Source organism: Lutjanus erythropterus, chromosome 12 (assembly GCF_056507025.1).
Source record: "Lutjanus erythropterus isolate fLutEry1 chromosome 12, fLutEry1.hap2, whole genome shotgun sequence".
Taxonomy (NCBI): Eukaryota; Metazoa; Chordata; class Actinopteri; order Lutjaniformes; family Lutjanidae; genus Lutjanus; species Lutjanus erythropterus.
In genome coordinates, this window is record NC_139328.1 from 6,187,311 (window position 1) to 6,206,606 (window position 19,296).

The 19,296-nt window shown below is 39.9% G+C and overlaps 2 protein-coding genes across 4 annotated transcripts in view; one reads left to right on the forward strand and one right to left on the reverse strand.

The window, feature by feature from the left end:
* Positions 1–19,296, forward strand: part of LOC146317472 (SPRY domain-containing SOCS box protein 4-like) — a 100,986-nt gene that overhangs the window by 64,991 nt on the left and 16,699 nt on the right. The gene's annotated exons all lie outside the window — the stretch shown is intronic.
* On the reverse strand, positions 15,660–17,919 carry LOC146317473 (GTPase IMAP family member 9). The gene is made up of 2 exons (XM_084732629.1): positions 17,690–17,919; positions 15,660–16,842 (listed from the first exon to the last, which is right to left on the reverse strand). The coding sequence occupies exons 1-2, from the start codon at positions 17,718–17,720 to the stop codon at positions 15,713–15,715; spliced, it is 1,161 nt and encodes a 386-aa protein (XP_084588755.1). The 5' UTR covers positions 17,721–17,919; the 3' UTR covers positions 15,660–15,712.

A 19,296-nucleotide genomic window follows, 5' to 3' on the forward strand; every position in this document is an offset into this window, starting at 1 on the left:
TTTATCTGTTTAGCAGCAGAAAGTTGTAGTAATATGTTCCTATAAGTTCAGATAACAAGGCAACAAAAGTATATTGGAAAGCAAAATATTCCCCTTTTCTCTTGTTAACTCACATGCACAGGATAGAGGCTGTGTACACACTGTGTTATTAAGACACATGCAGAAAATGCAAATTAAATTGAATAAATTTTTGCCTTTACTCCCACCTCCTTTAACCACCTGTCTGCAGAAAAAAAAAAACAGTTATTTCGATGTCATTTTATTCAGTAGCTTCAAAGAAAAAATTGACATTTTTCTGATCTCGAGAAAATCATCTTAAAGTAGCTGTTGACCTTGTCAGGGCAACCAGCTCTTCTCCTCTATTATTCCTGCAGACCTGTTGTTAAGTCGATCTTCAATTGACCGTCTAAAGCCCTGGGTCGGTGCAGCAGGTACAACACTGAGACCTGGTTCCTGAAATTATGACCGACTCTCAGACTGCGATTAAGCAAAGTTGTCGTCTCGACAGGCCTTTTAAACCAGCTCAACTGTATTTACCACTTGTATACTTTTAAAACCAGATGAATTCAAATTGTTTTTCTCTGTTAATTCAGTCTTGGATTAACTAAACCAATTCCCCAAAGGCAGATTAGAGTTATTCCAGCAGCCTTATTCATAAAATGGATTTATGATCAAGCTTGATGTTAAAGCTATGATATGTAACATGCTGTTCATGCTGCGCGCACACTTTCACAGCACACAGTTCAGACAGTGTGTACGTGCACATGTGAACGTGGCTCCAAGCTAAAGATCTACAGTGAAGATTTAGGTCAAAAACATGGTGCAGAAGACATCTTTCAAGTCAGCTGAGCATGTTGGGGTTTCAGAACAATATGGAGGCATTGTGTATTGTTTTTAGGCTGTGCAAGACTGTTTTTGGGTGAAACTCCAGCAGTGTTTTGTGGACTAAAACTAAACCTGACCTTAATTTGGTATGAGGATGAGTAAATAAATGACTGAATTTTCATTTTTTGGTGTACTATAACTTTAATTTGTATATATCTACTCAGAATCTGCATAAGCGAGGTTTTTTTTATACTCAGTATAAGTTCAAGTATAAATCTGAGGATATTTCTTTTTAATAATTGAGGCTGAGGACTCCAGACATCTGCTGTTTATCCTCAATTACTTGGTTTGTTTGACACTACTGTTTTTTCTCTTTTTCTGCCTCTATTGTTTTATCTGTTTCTGCTCATTGATTCTGCCACATTAATGTGCTTTTATTGATCCATTCCAGCTTTTACGAGCACCTCGAGGCCACAGCCGTGTGCACCTGCTCTCACTAATGAGCACTAACACAGGTGTTTCACATTAATCTTTATCAACGTAAGTAATGGGGAACATTTAAAAAACTGTTTCAGGAAGCGAATCTTCAAACCAGGATGAAATATTCCAGATCAACTCCTGGTTTCATTATGCTCTTAACCAGGAAGCCAGTGGCTTTGCCATACTGATGAATCAGAGATATAGCTGTCTCTATAGCAACTTGACTGCAAACAACTTCACCCAAGTGCCTCGCAGATATTAAAAGCTGGATGCTGGACGCTTTTGAAAGGAAATATATTTAGAAATGTATTTATTTGTTTTAGGCCCTCACTGGTTCTTTAGCGTTATGAAACATTTAACTTAAGTGCATTTGTCTTTACAGAGGATGCACTTAATTCTGCAACTGCACATTATTTTTGTCAGAGTCTGTATTTTGGGCCGTTTATCTCATCTGAGTCTCTTGAACATCGCTGCTCTTTATTCCGTATGCAAACTAACAAAGCAAACAATTCTGGTCTCATTTAATAAGCACTCCGTCTCAGACAACTTTTCAAACTTTTATTAAACATAGAGTCAAGTATACATAAATCATGAGTAGACGCACACATTTAAGAAATACTGGTCTATATACAAATGGTAAATATACAAAAACAAACAGAAAAAAACAGTGTAGATCCAATTCCATTGCAGAAATGAACACAGTAGAAAAGAATCAGAAAGTAAGAAACTAAAAACATTTTAGCTTTAAATAACATCAATGAATTCCCTTGCAACAGCAGAGCTGATTAGGTGGACTTTGTGTTGTTTTTTTGCGTGTCTTTTGTGTGTTTTTAGCATGTGCCTTTGTTTCTCCATGAAAACCCCGATATAACTCTCCAAGGAGCCCATGTGCAACACCAAATCTACTGTTTGCTTTGTGTCCGTCTGCTGCCAGTTAACAACCACTGAGAGGCAGGCTAGCTTAGTTACCAACTGTCAAGTGAATATTTTTACCCCAAAATTTGGATGGTGGAATAAGACATGAAAACTTCAGAAACACACCCTCAGCGGAAAAACTCTTTCTACGTTGCATCGCATTTAGTTGCCGTTACAGTTTATTGCATAATTTCCATCTAGCCTCTTCATCTTAACGCTTTATAATTCAGGTAACATACTTGTATAAAAACCTGAGTCGCAGAGGGGCTGAAAAGGAGGGATGGAGATGGAAGATAAACAGAAAGAAAGATGCGGTAGGGGATGACTGATCAACAAGAGGAGGGATGATATGAAGCTCAGGGGAAAAGGATGAAGGTGTAAAAATGGACTGCTGTGGGAGATGAAGCATGAAATCCTGAATGCTGGTGCTTCCCTGGGAGTAGTCGCAGACCTGTGGGAGGTGACTGGTTAACATCTCCCTACTGTACTGCCTGTATGGGAGTGAAAAGCCCTGCGATCATTGGTGCTATTAGTTTTGTGTAAAGCAGAAATGGCCTTGTGCGCTGAGACGCTGAGAGAAGATGAGAGACCGACTGAATTACTGCAGAAAGAAAATCAGGGTGATTTCACACCTGATTATCTACTCATTTATCCCCGTTCTCTGTCAAGATCCATTTCCCCTCATCTGTGTGCGTGTTAGAGAGAGAATCTATCCAGACATAAGTATTAGAGGAAAGATGCTGCCTTTACTGTATTAGGACATGTTTAGGAGCTGGTCAGTCTGTGGGAGATTCATTTGAATGCAATTAACTTTCCAAAAATAAAAACAGCAATAAAACCTTGTGACGGATCTGTTTTTGCCTTGCAGACAGTTATGCACCACAACAGCAGCCGCCAGAGATTCAAAGAAATTTATGCAGGCGAGGAAAGCCGGGGAGCTGAAATCAGTTTTGAAAGCTCAGCAGTCGCTTTTTATAAACCCCATAAATCCCACGTTTAACGCCGCCACAGACTAGACTATGATTGTGAGCCACTTCTCCCAGACACAAGTGCCTTCTCCGGATGAGTTTTTTTATTTTTAAATAAAGATAAAAGAAGGAAAATACTACAACCTCTTACATGCACTGAAGAAAACATGGTGACATGTTTTTCTATTTACCCTTTATGTTTATTTACACAGTTTTACACAGAACATTTACAGCAGCAAGATGGTTGTCACAATCAGCATGCTATCAAAAGCTAATGAAAAACAGAATAATGGGAATGTGAAATAGATTAACAAGACTAGCAGGAACATAATGATAATAATGACTGTATACAATATAAAAAAGGACAAGATAAAGATGAGGGAAAACGGAAAGGAAAATAAGAAACATGTTTTTTAAAAATCTGTAATATACATTAAGTAAAGGAAAGGAAGGCACACGCTCTACCAGTAGGCTATATCCTGTAATCTTTGTTAGGTGAAAAGTTAAAGGAGAAATTTGTAATATATTTACTGTAATAAATCATAAAATGATCATAATATGTCATCAGAGATAAAGAAAACATGCTAAGTTGAAATACTCGTGACTGACAACAGTGCTACAGCCGCAGTGTCCTTTGAAATCTCTTCTTTTGGCTGCCCGTCACTTGTGTTATTGTTTGCCTGTTTCATGTTTATTTGAGTTAAAGTTAATGCCGAATGTTTGCCGAATGAGTAAGTGTCTGTTTATGAGTCTTAAGAAATCATTAGTAATCTTATAGAAGGAGTAGATGTTTATTAGGGTTAAATTGAGCAATATGTGAATGGAGTTTGGCAGACGGTCACTGAACTCAAACTCCAGAGTGTGTATTTTCAGAACAGTGAGCTTTTATGTTTTTGGGGTTACAGGCTTAGCTTTACATTGATGGTTATAAACAGCAGATTTAACTTACAGTTAAACTTTGCGTTGTTAAGTTATAATGTTGTGCCGGACTTGTGCTCCATTACTGTTCCTGCAGCCTGCCTTAGCTTCCTGGACCCACAGACTGTATATTAAATAGGATTTCACCCTTTTTAATAAACCGTCTGTGGCTCCAGCTATTTGGACCGCAGCACTAGTTTTTGGACGCGCAATTGCTGCATATTGCTCCTTTTAGGAAGTTTAGAAGACCAGTAATCCAACAAAAGTGAAAGGGAGGATTTTTATCCTTCCACTTAAATGGCATTAATCGTTTTGCCAGTGGTGACATGTTTTTATGTGGAATAAAACATTTCAATGCCATGGCATTGGGTGACCGCTGATTCAGTGCGTCATTGTTTTCATTTATTAAATCTGCCACCAACGCACACACACTCACACACACGGGTCCAGCATTATTAATGGGGCGATCCAATCACCCTCCGTCTCTGTAATGAACGAGAGCAAGATAATCCTCCCCAATCTTCGTCTCCTTCGCTCTTTGTTCAGGAAGCAGTAGCATCGGCCTCCAATCAACACTTCAATTTGGCCTCCTGACATTACCAATTTACCGACAGCCCCGACTCCTTTGTGCGCTCTCATGGATTCAGTTCTATTTAAAGGTCCCTCGGCTCTCTCTCTTTGGCATCCTCCCGCCTGGTGAATGAAACTCTCCCAATTTATTCAACTGTCGCTTCATTCACTTCACTTCTTCTTTTCCGCGGCTCTGCTGAATTAGACGTGTGTGTTCGGTTATGTCAATGAACGCTGTGTTGTTGCGCTACAGGCGGGGAGTTCAGTTGGAGCTACCTGTAGGCACTGAGAGCTTCAGTTAGCGTTTGAGTTTTCCCCCACTGTTGTCTCTCCCTTGTGTCACATGAAGGAAAACCAAACTCCGTCTGTGAACTCCCTCTGAATTGTATCCATCTGTTCCTGCTGAAGACACGTTGCAGCGTTTCCATGACAACACTTCTTTAACGTTTCCTGTTTGCACATCTTGTGAGGGTGATGTCATGACTTCAGTCAGGTGAAAGGGGGTTTGCATTAGCGCTCAGGAATCCTGTCCTTCGTAACAGAGACCGGAGACGTGATGTAATGGATTTTGTCCTTGAGAACTCCTCTTTTAACCTTTTTTTTTTTTTTTTTTTTTTTAATCGTGGAAAGTTGACAGGGTACACTTGCACTCTTCCAGCTCTTTCCTGATTCACACTCAGTTTCCCACCTTCACACATGGGTAGTCCTCTGCCGTGTGCCAGTGAGCAGCAGGGTTTTAGGGCAGAGTGGTTTGCACACAATTCAGTTTCGTTTCAGTTCAGTCTTTTTTTTTTTATCAGTTTTGGTGTTTCAGTTTCTTTTTATTATAATACGGAGGGTATTTTTCAGAAGTTCAGAGGCTGTGTTACAATACAAACATAACAAGCAGTCGACTCAGTCATGTAGACTCTTGTTACGATTACAAAATCATTTTTCATCTGTGTGGTTAACAAACATAGCACTCTCATTCCTGGTACTTTTAGTTCAGGTTTTTTTTAAAGTGAGGTTGTATAGTGTGAACTATATTTAGAATATTTTCACTGCTTTACTTTGCCGTCAGACAGCCTTTTCTGATGGGAAAGTGCTTCTTTATAAGCCAAATTTCGCTCTCCTCTCTCCAAACCAACCAAACTCCTTAAGCAAATTCAACAATTTTACCTTGCAGAACTCAGGAGTTGTCGATCTACCGCTGCCTCGATCTGTTTACTTGTGTTTTAAAGTATAGTTTGGATTCACCAAAGTCATACAACAACACAAACAAACTAACAGATTGAATTAGTGGTGGACGAGCAACTTCCTTGTTCTGTGATGTAAAAAGAATAATTTTGCCCATGGAGTTTAGTTGGCTTGAAGAGGGTGACATTTGGTTCATGTAACTGCGGTTTCCCATCAGAAAAGACTGTTTAACAAAAAAGTTAAGCTGTGAAAATATTCTAAATGTAACGTACACTTAAATATTTTGGGTAGATTGGTACTCCTCTGTGCTTCTCTAATCTGGAGGTGTGCCAACCGACATCTATAGGTATCAATAAATGCCTCATACAACCCAAATTCATATAAGGCGAATTGTCCCTTTAAGTGCCTGTAAACAGTGACACTTTTCCAGACTGATATTTTTTTTTAATCCTCATTAAATAAGTAAACTATTTGAGTGAGTGTCAGGTTTTTATTTCTGTGCACATCTTGTTTGTTTGACCTGAGATGAATCACAGACACCTTCTGTCACAGTCCTGTTGTAAAACTAATGAAACCAGGATGTTATGTTCATTGTTCACTTCAATATTTTGCCTGTAAGATTAAACAAAATCAAGACAAGTAATATGAAAACAAACCATTTGTGACTCAGTGTGCAGCTGGCCAACACTTTCCACTCACATTGTTTTTTTTTTTCTATGTTTGAAAGCCCAGTGAACATGCATTGTGCGTACTCTTTACTAATGTCTACAATTAGTGTCTGCATTGCTTTGAATTTTCTGCCAAGTGGCAACTGTTTTGCACGTCGTAACCTTGGAGACCAGCAGCCCAAACTGGCTGCGCTGGGCTGAATCTGGCCTCTGTCACATTTCTCTTTTGGAGCACAAAGCGCCTGTTCTGGCCTTTTGCTCTCCTGCAAAACAACATGAGGCAAAACAGCAAACGAGGAATCTCTTCTCATAACAAAATTATTTTTGTTTCATTCCCTCCCAGTTATTTCCCTTTCCAGGTTATTTCACAATAAGTGATCTATTGAGACATTTTTTTTCAAAACTTTTTTTTTAACATTTTGACGCAAGTCTTCAAACCCACATAGTGGGAAGTTGGACAAGACCTAAAGGTCACGGTCTAAAGTCAGATATAAGACACATTGTGAGCTCCCGTTATTACTCATTTGGTTTATTTTTTCTTTTTGTTTTATAATATAATAAAAGGTAGCTTAGTTACATTGCATGACACACATAGAAGTTGCAGAATGATACTTTAATTCTTATTGATTTTTCATAGATTGTTTCATGATTGTATGTACTATAGTTATAGTTATCATATATCTTATGAATGCTCTCCTCTCTTTCTTTCTGTTCCATACTGTACGCTGTTTATAGTATCTATTCATTGGTTCTGGGTGGGAGGCTCTTTAAGAAACCAGCGTCTTGTAATTGCCTGCTTGCTTGCTACCATGACTCATTTCATTTCTAATCTTGTTAGACATAAATTAATATAAATAAAATGAACCCACTTAGTCTTGTTTTGTAACACTTCAACAGTATGGAAGAAAATATAAATGTCACAGGTGACTTGAGCTAATTTTTACAATTAAGGATGATTTATAGAAGGAAATGTACAACTTTTTTTTTTTTTTTTTGCTTTAACTCATTCATGAAGAAAATGTAAAATGCACTGTGTAATGCTATAGAATAATGACACCATCTGCATTTACATAGGGTCTCTATAAGCATCGCTTTCATCTGTCTCCCACCAGGCTTCATTTTTCCCGGGAAAATTATGTCTCCGTTACGGACTAAATTAATGGAAAAAAATTATGCTTTTTTTTCTCCCTAATGTTATCTTCTAACTTTACTCCACCCTGACACCATCCTCTGCTGTAATTATCTCCAAAGCATTAGAATAATGTACTTCAACTATGTTATTACTATGCAATGCACATCATTACAAAAGCTTTCAATATACCTCGCTTCAGTGAACGTGCTTCTTTCTTCTCTCTCATTTCATAGTGGTTCTGATCATTTCTCCAAGGAACCAGGCTTTGAGGAAACAGGAATCTGGTGTTGTGCACAGGCGTTGTTTTTGGCACAAATAATAATTCCAGATTTCCAAAGAAGTGTTTGAAATGTTCCCTTCTAACTTACCAAACATGCCCTGACCTGTGGTCGTGAATTATATCTGTGTATATGAATTTCTACAGATGTTAAAGTGAGTGAACAGCAGAGGGCATATTTTTTCTCATTGGCTAGAGACACTTAGACACTGGTCATCTCTTGCTCTGCTCACCTGCTTTTAATGAACTATCCAAGCAAGTTAGTGGTTTTTATCATCACACAAGTCTCTTATACTGAAAACTTTATGTTGTGTCATTTCCTTTGTGTCATGGCAGGGCTGTAGGATCATTTGGGGCTTTTTAACATTTGTACCATGGTTGCTTAAATGATGGATCAGCAATAGACGCTTCAACAATAGCAATGAGAGAGTTGTTCATTAAAATGTCTTAAATGCATTAAATGCAGTCCCTTATGATGGAGTGTGCGACATGTGACACAAAAAAAGCCAATCATTTATCAGGTGTGTTGTTTAGTTGCATCATCGACATGTGACACAACAACAGAAACGGTGTGAAGGGAGAAAATGAGTCCAGATGGCTGCAAAATTGTTAATGAAAGGGGACAAGTCAGCTCAGCAGTAGAGCAATTATCGGATTACGTTTTTCAACGATATCACCCAGCCCTATTTTAAAACTTCTTTGGAAGTTGAATGACTGTTTAAACCATTTTCTGGTTTACAGATGTCAAAGCAGTAGAATCTGCACACAGTTAAATCTGCTTCCACAGCTTAGAGATAGAGATGAACATCATTTTAGTGTTTTTTAATGTTTTTGTCCTGTCTGTCCTGCAACTGAGCACCACAGAGGATGTGTGTTTGTGGGCTCTACTTTCTAAAGCATCGCACATCTCCAATGTCAACTTTTTATTTGCAAGGTGACTTTTTTTGCTGCAGTATCTCCAAACTGTTGTGTGAAATTGTCACATCTGCTGTAATAACCTCACACTGGTTCGTGTGCTTTACCTGGGAATGCTGTGGGAATCCTGCTGCGTCCAGAGCAGGCAGATTGGCGGAGCATCTTTCACAGACTCTGACAGACTCTGATTTCTGTTCCCACATGACGGTGATGCAGAAAATTGCCACTTTTTAAGGGTGAGAGTGCATTTGGGAAAAGGGCTTTAGACAGATGTTAATCTGCCTCGCCTAAATCTCATGTTTGACAGCTGGACACCCTGTGAGTAAGGACAAAATAGATTTTTAGATTTGAGCCTTATACCAGACATAAATAACAGCAAATGTAATACAGATGCAGACAGAACCCATAAAATTACTTAATCTCTTTATATTTTACTGTGCAAGTCAGCGTTGGATTGGTCCAATTTCAAAGCAGTGTGACTCTTTATATTGCCACAACTGTAAAAATTTATTTAAGACAGGAGGTTCAGTACAGTGAGCAGGACTGAAGGTAATATAAGTCGTGTGAATCATTTCTTTGAAGATATTGTTTTACTGTCTGGCATCAATCCCTGTCCCTCCCTCTACAGTACGTCCCCTCCCTCCTACTGTACTGTCCTCTCTTTTAAATGTCATTCGGCCTCCAGTTATCCATCACTTTATCTCCGTCTCTCTATCTAATTCACATTACCCCTTCATCCCCTCAGCCTCAGCTGGGCTCAGTGCCCGGGCAGCCGCTGTAGCTCGCTCTGTTAGCCTGTCCCGCAGCCGTCCAGTTCAACCTCTGTCATGCACCGACTGCTGAAGTCACTAAAAGAACAAAAGAAATGTTGAGATTGTTGTCAGAGATTTGTAACGCCGGTACAGTGTAGTTCAGACATGGTTACTGGGTTTTATAGATGTTAAAGCGATACTTTGGATTATTTAGTGAGGTTGTCGATAGTCAGCGCATAAGTGTCCACAATAGTCTGAATATTCTCACCACTTTATCTCACCATCTGACAGCCTATATAAATCAAATATCATCCTGTCTTGCACAACAAGACGCTTTTTGCAAAAAAGAGTAATTTTACCTCACAGGACACTGGAGTTGCTGGTATAATGCTGCCTCGATTTGTTACTTTGTGTGACTTTGACGGATCCAAACTTATCTTTTAAAACACAGAAGTCACACGATAACACAAACTAACCAACTGAGTCAGCAACTCTGGTGTTCTGTGTGGTAAAAGTACTGATTTTGGCAAGAGAGTCTGGTTGAGCAAGATGGGTGATATTTGGCTTATATAATGTCGGTTTTATATCAGAAAAGGCTGTCTGACAGCAAAGTAAAGCTCTGAAAATATTAATATAAATAGCGCACACTTCCAACAGAAAAGGCCCATCTAAAAAAAACTGTTTAATCTTCTAAAACAGCTTCCTACATTCCTGCTCCTGCTGTACCTCATACAGTCCCACTTTAAATAATCTGTACTATCCCTTTAAGGCCTTACTTGTCTATACTACTTCTTTATGTGGCTTTTGTAAAAACTTTTGATGTTACGTTCACCTTTCATGGCAACTCACATTTCAGTAGGACTTGATTGTGTGAAGGCCTTATCATTGAGCTGTAATGTGGTGTGTGTGTGTGTGTGTGTGTGTGTGTGTGTGTGTGTGTGTGTGTGTGTGTGTGTGATGAATGACTGTTACATAGTAAGGACATCCATTGTGGAGCTTGCCAGATTAAAAAGAGTAGAGGAAGTCACCTTGCAGTGAATCATTACAGATAGTTTGTAGCTGCATTGCAGGTTGTTTCACCTCAACGGTCTGGCGTTGAATAGAGTTTGAATGGTTTATGAGTTTAAAGGTAGACAAGGTGAGTGAGTAAATGGAGGCATGCCGCAGAAATTCTTCAAAAATGTGTTGTGAGTCTTTTTAGGCTCACATAAAGAAAACAACGACTGTTCATTTCATCTGAAATGAAGCCGAATTCACAAAAAGACACACTAGGCAGTCGTCTTGGTGCATTTCTCCTCTTCTCAGAGGCTCGTAAAATCATCAAATTTAACTGATATAATTCATTCACACAGATGAGGTGATAAGAAAAGCACATTAAGAGTATTTTTCCCCTCAAAAAACCCCACTGAAATTGCAGCATTTGTATGTTAAATCATCCACACAGACCAACCAATAAAAAAGTAATTAAACATGTTAAATCACCGAGACAAATAATAATGTGTAATTAAGACAGGTTTGGAGGTGTTAGGGAGTATTTTTAGGAGTAGGCAGTATATTTCATTTTTCATGAACCCCTGCTTCCAGTTTCCGCTGCTGCCAGCCTTTGTGCTAAGCTAGGCTAATCACGCCCTGCAGCTGCCTCTGCTCTGCATACTGAAGAAACTCACACCGACCTCATCATCCAAACTATTTTCTTTCTTCTCCCCTGTCGATGCTGCGTGATCAATGATGTTCTCAGCTGCTTCATGAACAGTCCAACCTTTGTATCCGGTTTTATCTTGGTGTGGTCTATGTCGGCGGGCCTCACATGTGGTTTATAGGTCACTGGGTCATGATGTCATGTAAAACTGTGTTTCTCGATAACTGTGGTGAGTGTCCCGTGGTTATGCTACGTGCTTGTAAACAGGCTTTGATTTACCATTTATCCAATGAACGCTTTTCTACTTCAGTTTTTCAGTGTCAGATTTACCAAAGTGGTTTTGTGTTTACTAGAATTCAGTGAATTGTCCTTTCAGCAGTTAATTTCTGTGCCTGTAGCATTTATCACACAAACATCACAGTTTAACAGTAATTGTAGAAGTGTACAGTAATTAAGCCAACAGTGACAAACTGTATAATTAAATTTCACATTTTGTTTGTTTACTGTGGCTTATTAAGATTCATAGTTTCCGTCAGTGGTTCTTTAAACCTTTGACCTGACGGCAGCACCTGCAAGAACTGATGTTATGTAATATCATAAACTAATGAGGATCAGGCATCCAGAAGTCAACCAACATTTTGGATGATTTTAAGGCTAAATAACATTTTTATTTTAACCATCACATTCTGAACAGTAGCAACTAATTTCACCTTGAGCTGCTCATTGAACACAGAGTGTTGATATTGTACAGATATGCATAAAACTGCAGATGAATGCACGTTGCTAGGTTACCTAAAGTGAGAAAAGTGACACCAGAATGGGTAAAGCTTTATTGGATTGCGTTCAGACCACTGGCTCCTTCATCTTGTGCTCTCAGAGGGAACGACGTGCCGATGTGCATCCTGTGGCTGCTCTGAGCAGAGAACAGAAAACGCTCGGCGCTCAAAGTTGAAAACGTTCAGCTTTTAGCCAAAGACGTCTGCACATCAAATGGGTTGTCAGTTGTCTCATAGCAACAGTGGTAGCTATGACAAGTATTTCCCCCAGACAGCTGTTGCTCTGCAAGATAGATAAAAGGTGTCCCGATCCAAGAGCCAAAGTTGTTTTTAGCTCTGTGTCATGATATATTTATTTTGTCTTTTTTGGAGACTGCTCTGTTACTATTAGCTCGCCGTTTGAACAAGAAATCTATTACAATGTAAGATGGGTCTTCTATTGAAAGGAGAAATATGTGATATATTTACTCTACTAAATGATAACATGACCATGATGTATCATCAGAGATCACAGAAACATGCCAAGTTAAAATACTGGTTTCTCTGACAACAGCACAATAGCCAGGATGTTACCCTTATGAAATTTCCATTCTGCTGTGGAACCTGTTTTTGTTTTTGTCACATTTATTCAATTAACATAGAGTTCAAGTCAATACCGGATCTTCGCTGAATGAGTTAGTGTCTGTTTTATGAGTCTTGAGAAATCGTTCAGAATCTTTTAGAAGGAGTGGAGTTTTATAATGGTTAAATTTAGCAAAATGTTAAAACAAAAGCAAAAACAACTTGCTATTTGAACTGCAGCACTCATTTTTGAATGCTGGGTCTCACATATTTCATCTTTAATTGAATTTCAAGTAAACTTTTACTCCCTCACGATTCACAAGTGTCTCTATTGTACAGAGAAGTGGACTCCTGACCGATGGTGATCTTTGATATTGCATAAGACATACTGCTGATAAACATACGCTGTCAGCTGAGATGACAGCTATAAATATTATGTAACATATAAAACAGTTTGCTTCCAGTGACTGTCATAAGCTTGCAAAGGTATTTCCTGGTAGAGTGAGTAAAGAGGAGCTACGGTATTACCTGATCATGTTTTAAGATCTCATCACGTGCAATAAGGCCCAGTGAAAATGACAGTATGCTATAAAAGTCGAGTAGATTTATAGTTATGTCCAAGGTGTCAATACAAAGTCCCTGAGGGAGTAAATTCACTGCTGTTGTGCTGCATAGATATGCATTTAAAAGCAACAGTTAAATGCTTAAAAGAAGCTAGAAGCATGATGTATAAGGTCAGATCTACAGACAAAAGGCTGAAGTTTCATTCTTAATACTCAAAAACTAATCTGCATCATTCAAACAAATGAGAAAACTACACGCACATCGCTAATAGAGAAATCTGTAATGTGAAATAACTAAAACTGTTCTGACTTTGGCAGATAATTGTGTGATGTAGGATCCATTATTCATAGAAAGGAGAGAAATATGTTTTCAGGGCCCTTAGCATAAAATATTTAACGGGGGTAGCGCAGTCTTGTTCCATCATAACCTCTGAAAAACACTTTTTAAATTTACATTTTGGCATCAAACTCACACATGTGCCACCCAGAGACAAGCATGTGGGCTTTGATCCCAAACAGACTCACAAATAAATTCACTGATAGCTTACACAGTCCATCCAAGAGGAGCTGACTGCTGAAAGCATCTGGTGTGGTGTTGTTTGGTTGCAGCGAAACCGTGTAAACATACTGAGTGTGGAGACGCAAAGAAGAACCAAATTAGTGTCACAGTGGCTTTCCATGTCCAATTAAAGGAGGCTGTTGAGGAAAGGAAATATTGTCTGGGCTTTTTTGGTTTGCTCTGATCCTCCACCTTACCTCACAAATTGATACAGCTTTTCAAATCTTTTTATTGCTGCAAAAATGAGAAACTACTGACCCACAAGCTTGGGGCATTTTAGGGCATTTTGGTAGCTTTTTATAATTACTTCACAGTCTGAGCGAGCTGAACCAATTCCAGTGTGAGGGATAGAGATATTTTTTAATCTGATTTTGTGCATTTTGGGCTGCAGTGGCTCTGCCCGATGTCCCGGGCTGAGCCTGACCTCGTTGGTTACAACACGACTGACCTTGCATGGCATCATGACTGCGAGCCAGAGATGAGGATTAACTGTCTGCGTCAGCCGAGGACAGACAGCAATTCCCTGAAGCCAATTGACAATTTGTTCAGATGTAATGAAATGGTTGGTAGACCACACTTCCCTCGCTTCTGCCGTAAAAACATGCATGCATGCAGTGACAGTGATTGCCTCATTTTTGCAAATTGAAAAAGCAAAAAAAAACAACAACAAAAGAATGATGGCGACAACTCCAATGTTTAGCACCCCCTCTGCTTTATCATAGTTTATTCTCCAACGTTTTCATGGATAACAGCTTCTTTTTTTTATACATTTGCTTTTCGCAAGCGAGAAAATTTGATTTTAATTACTGTAGTATAACAGAATGTTGCATATACTGCGGGCTCATGAGCATTCACAGGGTTTGTTTACAGTGTGCTGTACATAATTAGGAAGAGAACTGAGGTCTGGGATCACAGCGTGTCTCATGATTTTTAGAATACAATTTGAGCAATCCTGCAATGAAAGGCTTTATAATTACCAGCCTGCATGGACACTTAATATGTGACCAACAATATTTTACAGTGCAGATGGATAATTTTGTATAATTCATCATAAGATGGTGCTTAATAGCAGTTATAAAATTGACAACACATAGAACCATTTTCTCCTGTTTTAAGACTTTATAGTAAGTTAACCAGCTGCTGGCTGTAGTCATAGTTTTGGAGATCTCTGCTCCTCTTGTAATGCTCAAATTTATTTATTTAGTTATTTATGTATTGGTTTTAACTCAACATTAATTTTCTTCTACTACCAAACTACATCTGTGAAACAAATCCCCAAACAGAAGGAAGCGCGCATCTACTCATGGCTCGTGACAACACAGCATGTAAACATTAATGGCGTTCTTCTCAAATGAGCTGTAACCTCTTGTCCATGAGTAGATGCATGCATCTTTCTGCACAGTGAGGGTGATGCTCGTGGTGCTTTGAGCACCATAAGCCAATGGTGCAAGGCAGTTATGATGCACACCAGTGCACACTACTTACTAGCTATGAAGCACACACACACCCACTGCTATCCTAACACAACCTGCTGCATGGTTGTTGACACACAATTGCAGCAGTGATGCTGATGCAAGATGAACTGCTGCATTGCTGCTGTGAGAGGACTAGTCTGTGTGCTCAGCTTCACAGATTTTGAGCTAACCGTCACAAACTAGCTGTTGTATCTTCTCATCAAATGATCCAAAATACCAAAGAAAATGGCAGCACATAAAGAGCCAAGATTGTTTTCCCCATGATTTCAGCCTTTGTGCTAAGCTAAGCTAACCAGCTGCATCATATTTACAGATGTTTCTGTGATGCAAGAAACTGCTACAACATTCACAAGAACATTAGAAGTCTGGCGTCGGAAGCCTCGGTGAGGATCTGCAGTTATTTTAGTTTTTATGTTTATTGCTGATGGATCGTCACATGACAAGAGTTTAAGGATTCAGTGTCACAGCATGAAAGAGTAAATGTGTCACATTGGCAGAGTCAGCTGGAGAATAAACTATAAAATGATTGTGAGCGTTGTTACTTTAGGCAAGTCCCCTGATTGGACTGAAGGCGAAACATTGACCCGCATTAGGCCGACGAGGAGCCATCATTCCAGTTTTCACTTCAGTGCTCTCCTCACATTCCTCGCCACTGTCAGAGCCGTCCTCCTTGCTGTTCAGTCTCTTAAGCTCTACTGTTACTCTCTCCTCTTTATCTTCTCCTCTCTTCATCTTCCTCCCCACACGTTCCACCTTGTTCTCCTGCTCTTTCCTCAGGCTGTCATCCTGCTCCTCTTTTTCGTCTGTCTCCAGCCTCTTCTCTGGCTTCATGTTTGTCTTCATCTCCGCCATGTTTTGTTTTCTCCTCACACCTCCCACATCTGTCTCAGCTTCCAGCCGAGCTCTCAGCTCCTGCTCTCTGTGGCTCCACTCCTCCTCCAGCCTTTGGTACATGTGAAGGGAGAAGTGCCATCCTCCGTTCTCCTGCAGCATGTTCTCCACTTTGCACAGCAGCTCTGTCACCTGCTCCTGCTGTCCTCCCTTTCTTCCATCTGTCTCACCTCCTGCACTCTTCCCTCCCATCCCCTTGTCAATTTTCCTTCGCCAAATCCCTCCCCTTTTCTTGCCACCCTTCACCTCCGGCTTCCTCCTCTCTGAGTTATTAATGATGGCTGCCTTGTTATCAAACACCTGGTATCGATAGTTACACTTCTGCATCAGCCAGTGCAGAGCGGGGCCTCCTGATTGGATGTGCTCCTCCACACTGCGCCCTCTTCTCCTCAGTTGGTCTCCACATGTGAACAACACCATCGTGTGTCTCCAGACTGTGGAGGTCAAGATCTCCATCCTCGTCTCCACCGCTGTCCGCTCAGGCTCAGTAAAGTCCAGCAGAGGGATGACTAACAGAACGACATGAGGTCCTCCCGGTCCACAGAGAGACACTGCTCTCAGCAGTTCAGTCTTCTCCTCTTGGGGGACAAACTCCTCGGATGAACCCCAACCTTGCGCGTCCACCACTTTCACCCGGCGTCCAGCGGTGATGGCACCGGCAGCTGAGCTCGCCCCGCCTCCTCTGGTTTCAAAAACCTGACCCCGGCCCAGCAGGGTGTTACCAGTCGAGCTCTTTCCAGTCCGTCTGGGACCAACCAGCAAAATATTCAGGTCACGTGAGGCTGGAAAGAGAAGGACAAGACAGAGGACGCTTTTTAATCTGCAGCTCACGGCTTGAAACTTCTCTGATTCCAAAGATTTGTGAACGTGGCATTTAGTGTTGTCTAGTAGGCTCGTTACAGCTTGATCAATTACTGAAGTCATGAAGGGTAGAGAATTGTTTTTTTATGACTGGGTTGAATGGAAGGAGTGAATCAATCCATCTTATTATCTTGCAGATTTACTGCAGCTTTTACACTTTTTTAATCTCTCTTCCTTCCAGTATTTCTAAAGCTGACCACTGGAGGTTTTTATTAGCATTACTTTGTTCAAAAAAAAATGTAATTCCTGCTTTTGTACTTAACTGCAGAACTGGTCTTTGATCTGGAGCAGATCACACGCCACCAAACAGCTGTCACTGCCCAGATAGTTAACATAGATTAAGATCAGACCTGGACAAAATAAGGCCTGGAGGCATACTGCAAAACTTATTTTTTAAGTTTTAGACCTTGCTATCAACAATAATTAGCCCACAGTCTCATCCCATGGTGATTCAGAAAGGGTGACCAACAGTTAAAGTGCATTACTGTGTTAGCCAACTATTAACTCATGGATACAGACTTGCCGGTGTGACCTATAAACACCTTTGACTATCCCATAATTAGAGATTTTGCCATTATTAGGACCTTGTATCACATTTGTGTCCAGGCCACAGGAGCCTGATAAATTTCTCACGTGCCCCCCTGTCAAAATTAAATGCCCACCCCTGTTCAAGATGGAAAGTATGAATTCTGGGCATGTGCAAGATGTGCAATCCTACTGCAGCTTAAACTTGTCTCTGGCCTCAGCATTTAGAAAACTTTCACATACCAACATTTCCTGGTGGGTTGCAGCTTCCCATTGTGACCGTCCTCCTTGTGGATGATTCCCAGAGGTTGCAGTTGCAGTAATATCCCTCCACAGTAATGGCGGCACTACATCAGGGGTCCCTGAGACCACGTTCACAGGATTGTCAACCCGTATGGTCAAGTCTTGTTTGAGTGATGTCTCTCAGGCTGCACTTTCTTCCTCATTATCTTTACTATATGATTGTTTGTCCTGAGATACTCTGTCATCTTATCAACACTTTGACTAAAGCGCCTCCCAGTTTTTATTGCTAACTCTGCATTCTTGAGTAAGATAAAGATATCATAACTTTTATGATTCCCATCGGACAATCTTACCTCTCTTTCAGGAAAACTTCAACCGAATTTGACTTTTACTGTTTTATAGAGAGATAAAATATTTTTCTCAGTGTCTGTCGATGTTTAACCGCTGTTGTTTACTTCTGAGTGGCTTCTGATGAGCAACGTGGAGCGTACTGACAACAGGATCTAAGTCTTGGTTTTGAGAGGCTGTACAGACGGTTTGTTGCATTGCAACAGAGCAGAGAACTGAGTTGCATCAAAGAAATGAAAATGGTTTCCAGTACATCCTGATCAGCGTTGCCAGGTCTGTGGTCTGTGGTCTGCAGAAAGTGTTGCTGTGGGTTGAATGTTTTTTATGCTGGCTGGATGTACCTATTTTGCATGCAGATGACATGAATAATATCTATAAATCCATACTCCAAAATTCATAATCTAATTGAAATTATTTATTTATATCCAAATCTTTCACATACGCCCACATACACACACAATGTGCCCTGCTTGGAAGCGAAGAGGGAAAAGGGTAGAGAAAATGAAAAGACAAAGCAAAAGGTTAATTTGTGTGTCAGTGAATTGGTCTACATGTTCATAGAGCTGTATTTGATTTATTATAATATACTGTATCTGATTCAGTAACAAAAGGTCAAAAGAATGATTCAGAGATAACTGCTTCTAATGTTGGCACACTAAACGTTTATGGTGTTAATTTGTAGATATTTCAGTACATTTGCCTGTGAAAGCAGTTCTGTTTAAAAGAAGTGTATCTGGTTTTGCAGGGCCACATTTTGAGTTCTGGTTTTGGGCTGCTTTTATTGGCCCTTGCGGTGGTTTTGGCCTGGTTTTGATCTGCTACTTGGCTGCCTTTGTCACACAAACCTGGCAACCCCCGAGCTCGATACTGCAATAGATATTATGACATTTAATACTCAGTAATTCAGAAAAGTCTCATTTTGCAAAACTTAAAACACTTTTGTGAACAAATTGACCAACACTAATAATTACAACGTTGCTGCCAGTGTATTTTATGCTGCCACTATAAGCATCCATAGCCATACTCTATAAGACAGGTTCAGCACAGCAACAGAGCATAAATTACTTGCTTTGACACATACATATGTATGCATGTCATACATATGTATGTGAAATATGCATGTACAGAATTGGCCATGCATGCATGTAGACGAGATGTGATTTTTTTTTGTACACATGACTCATCAAAATACAATAACTAAGAAGTAGATATCCGCAATTTACTGGATTTCTCAGTTTTATTATGTAAACATGCCCGTC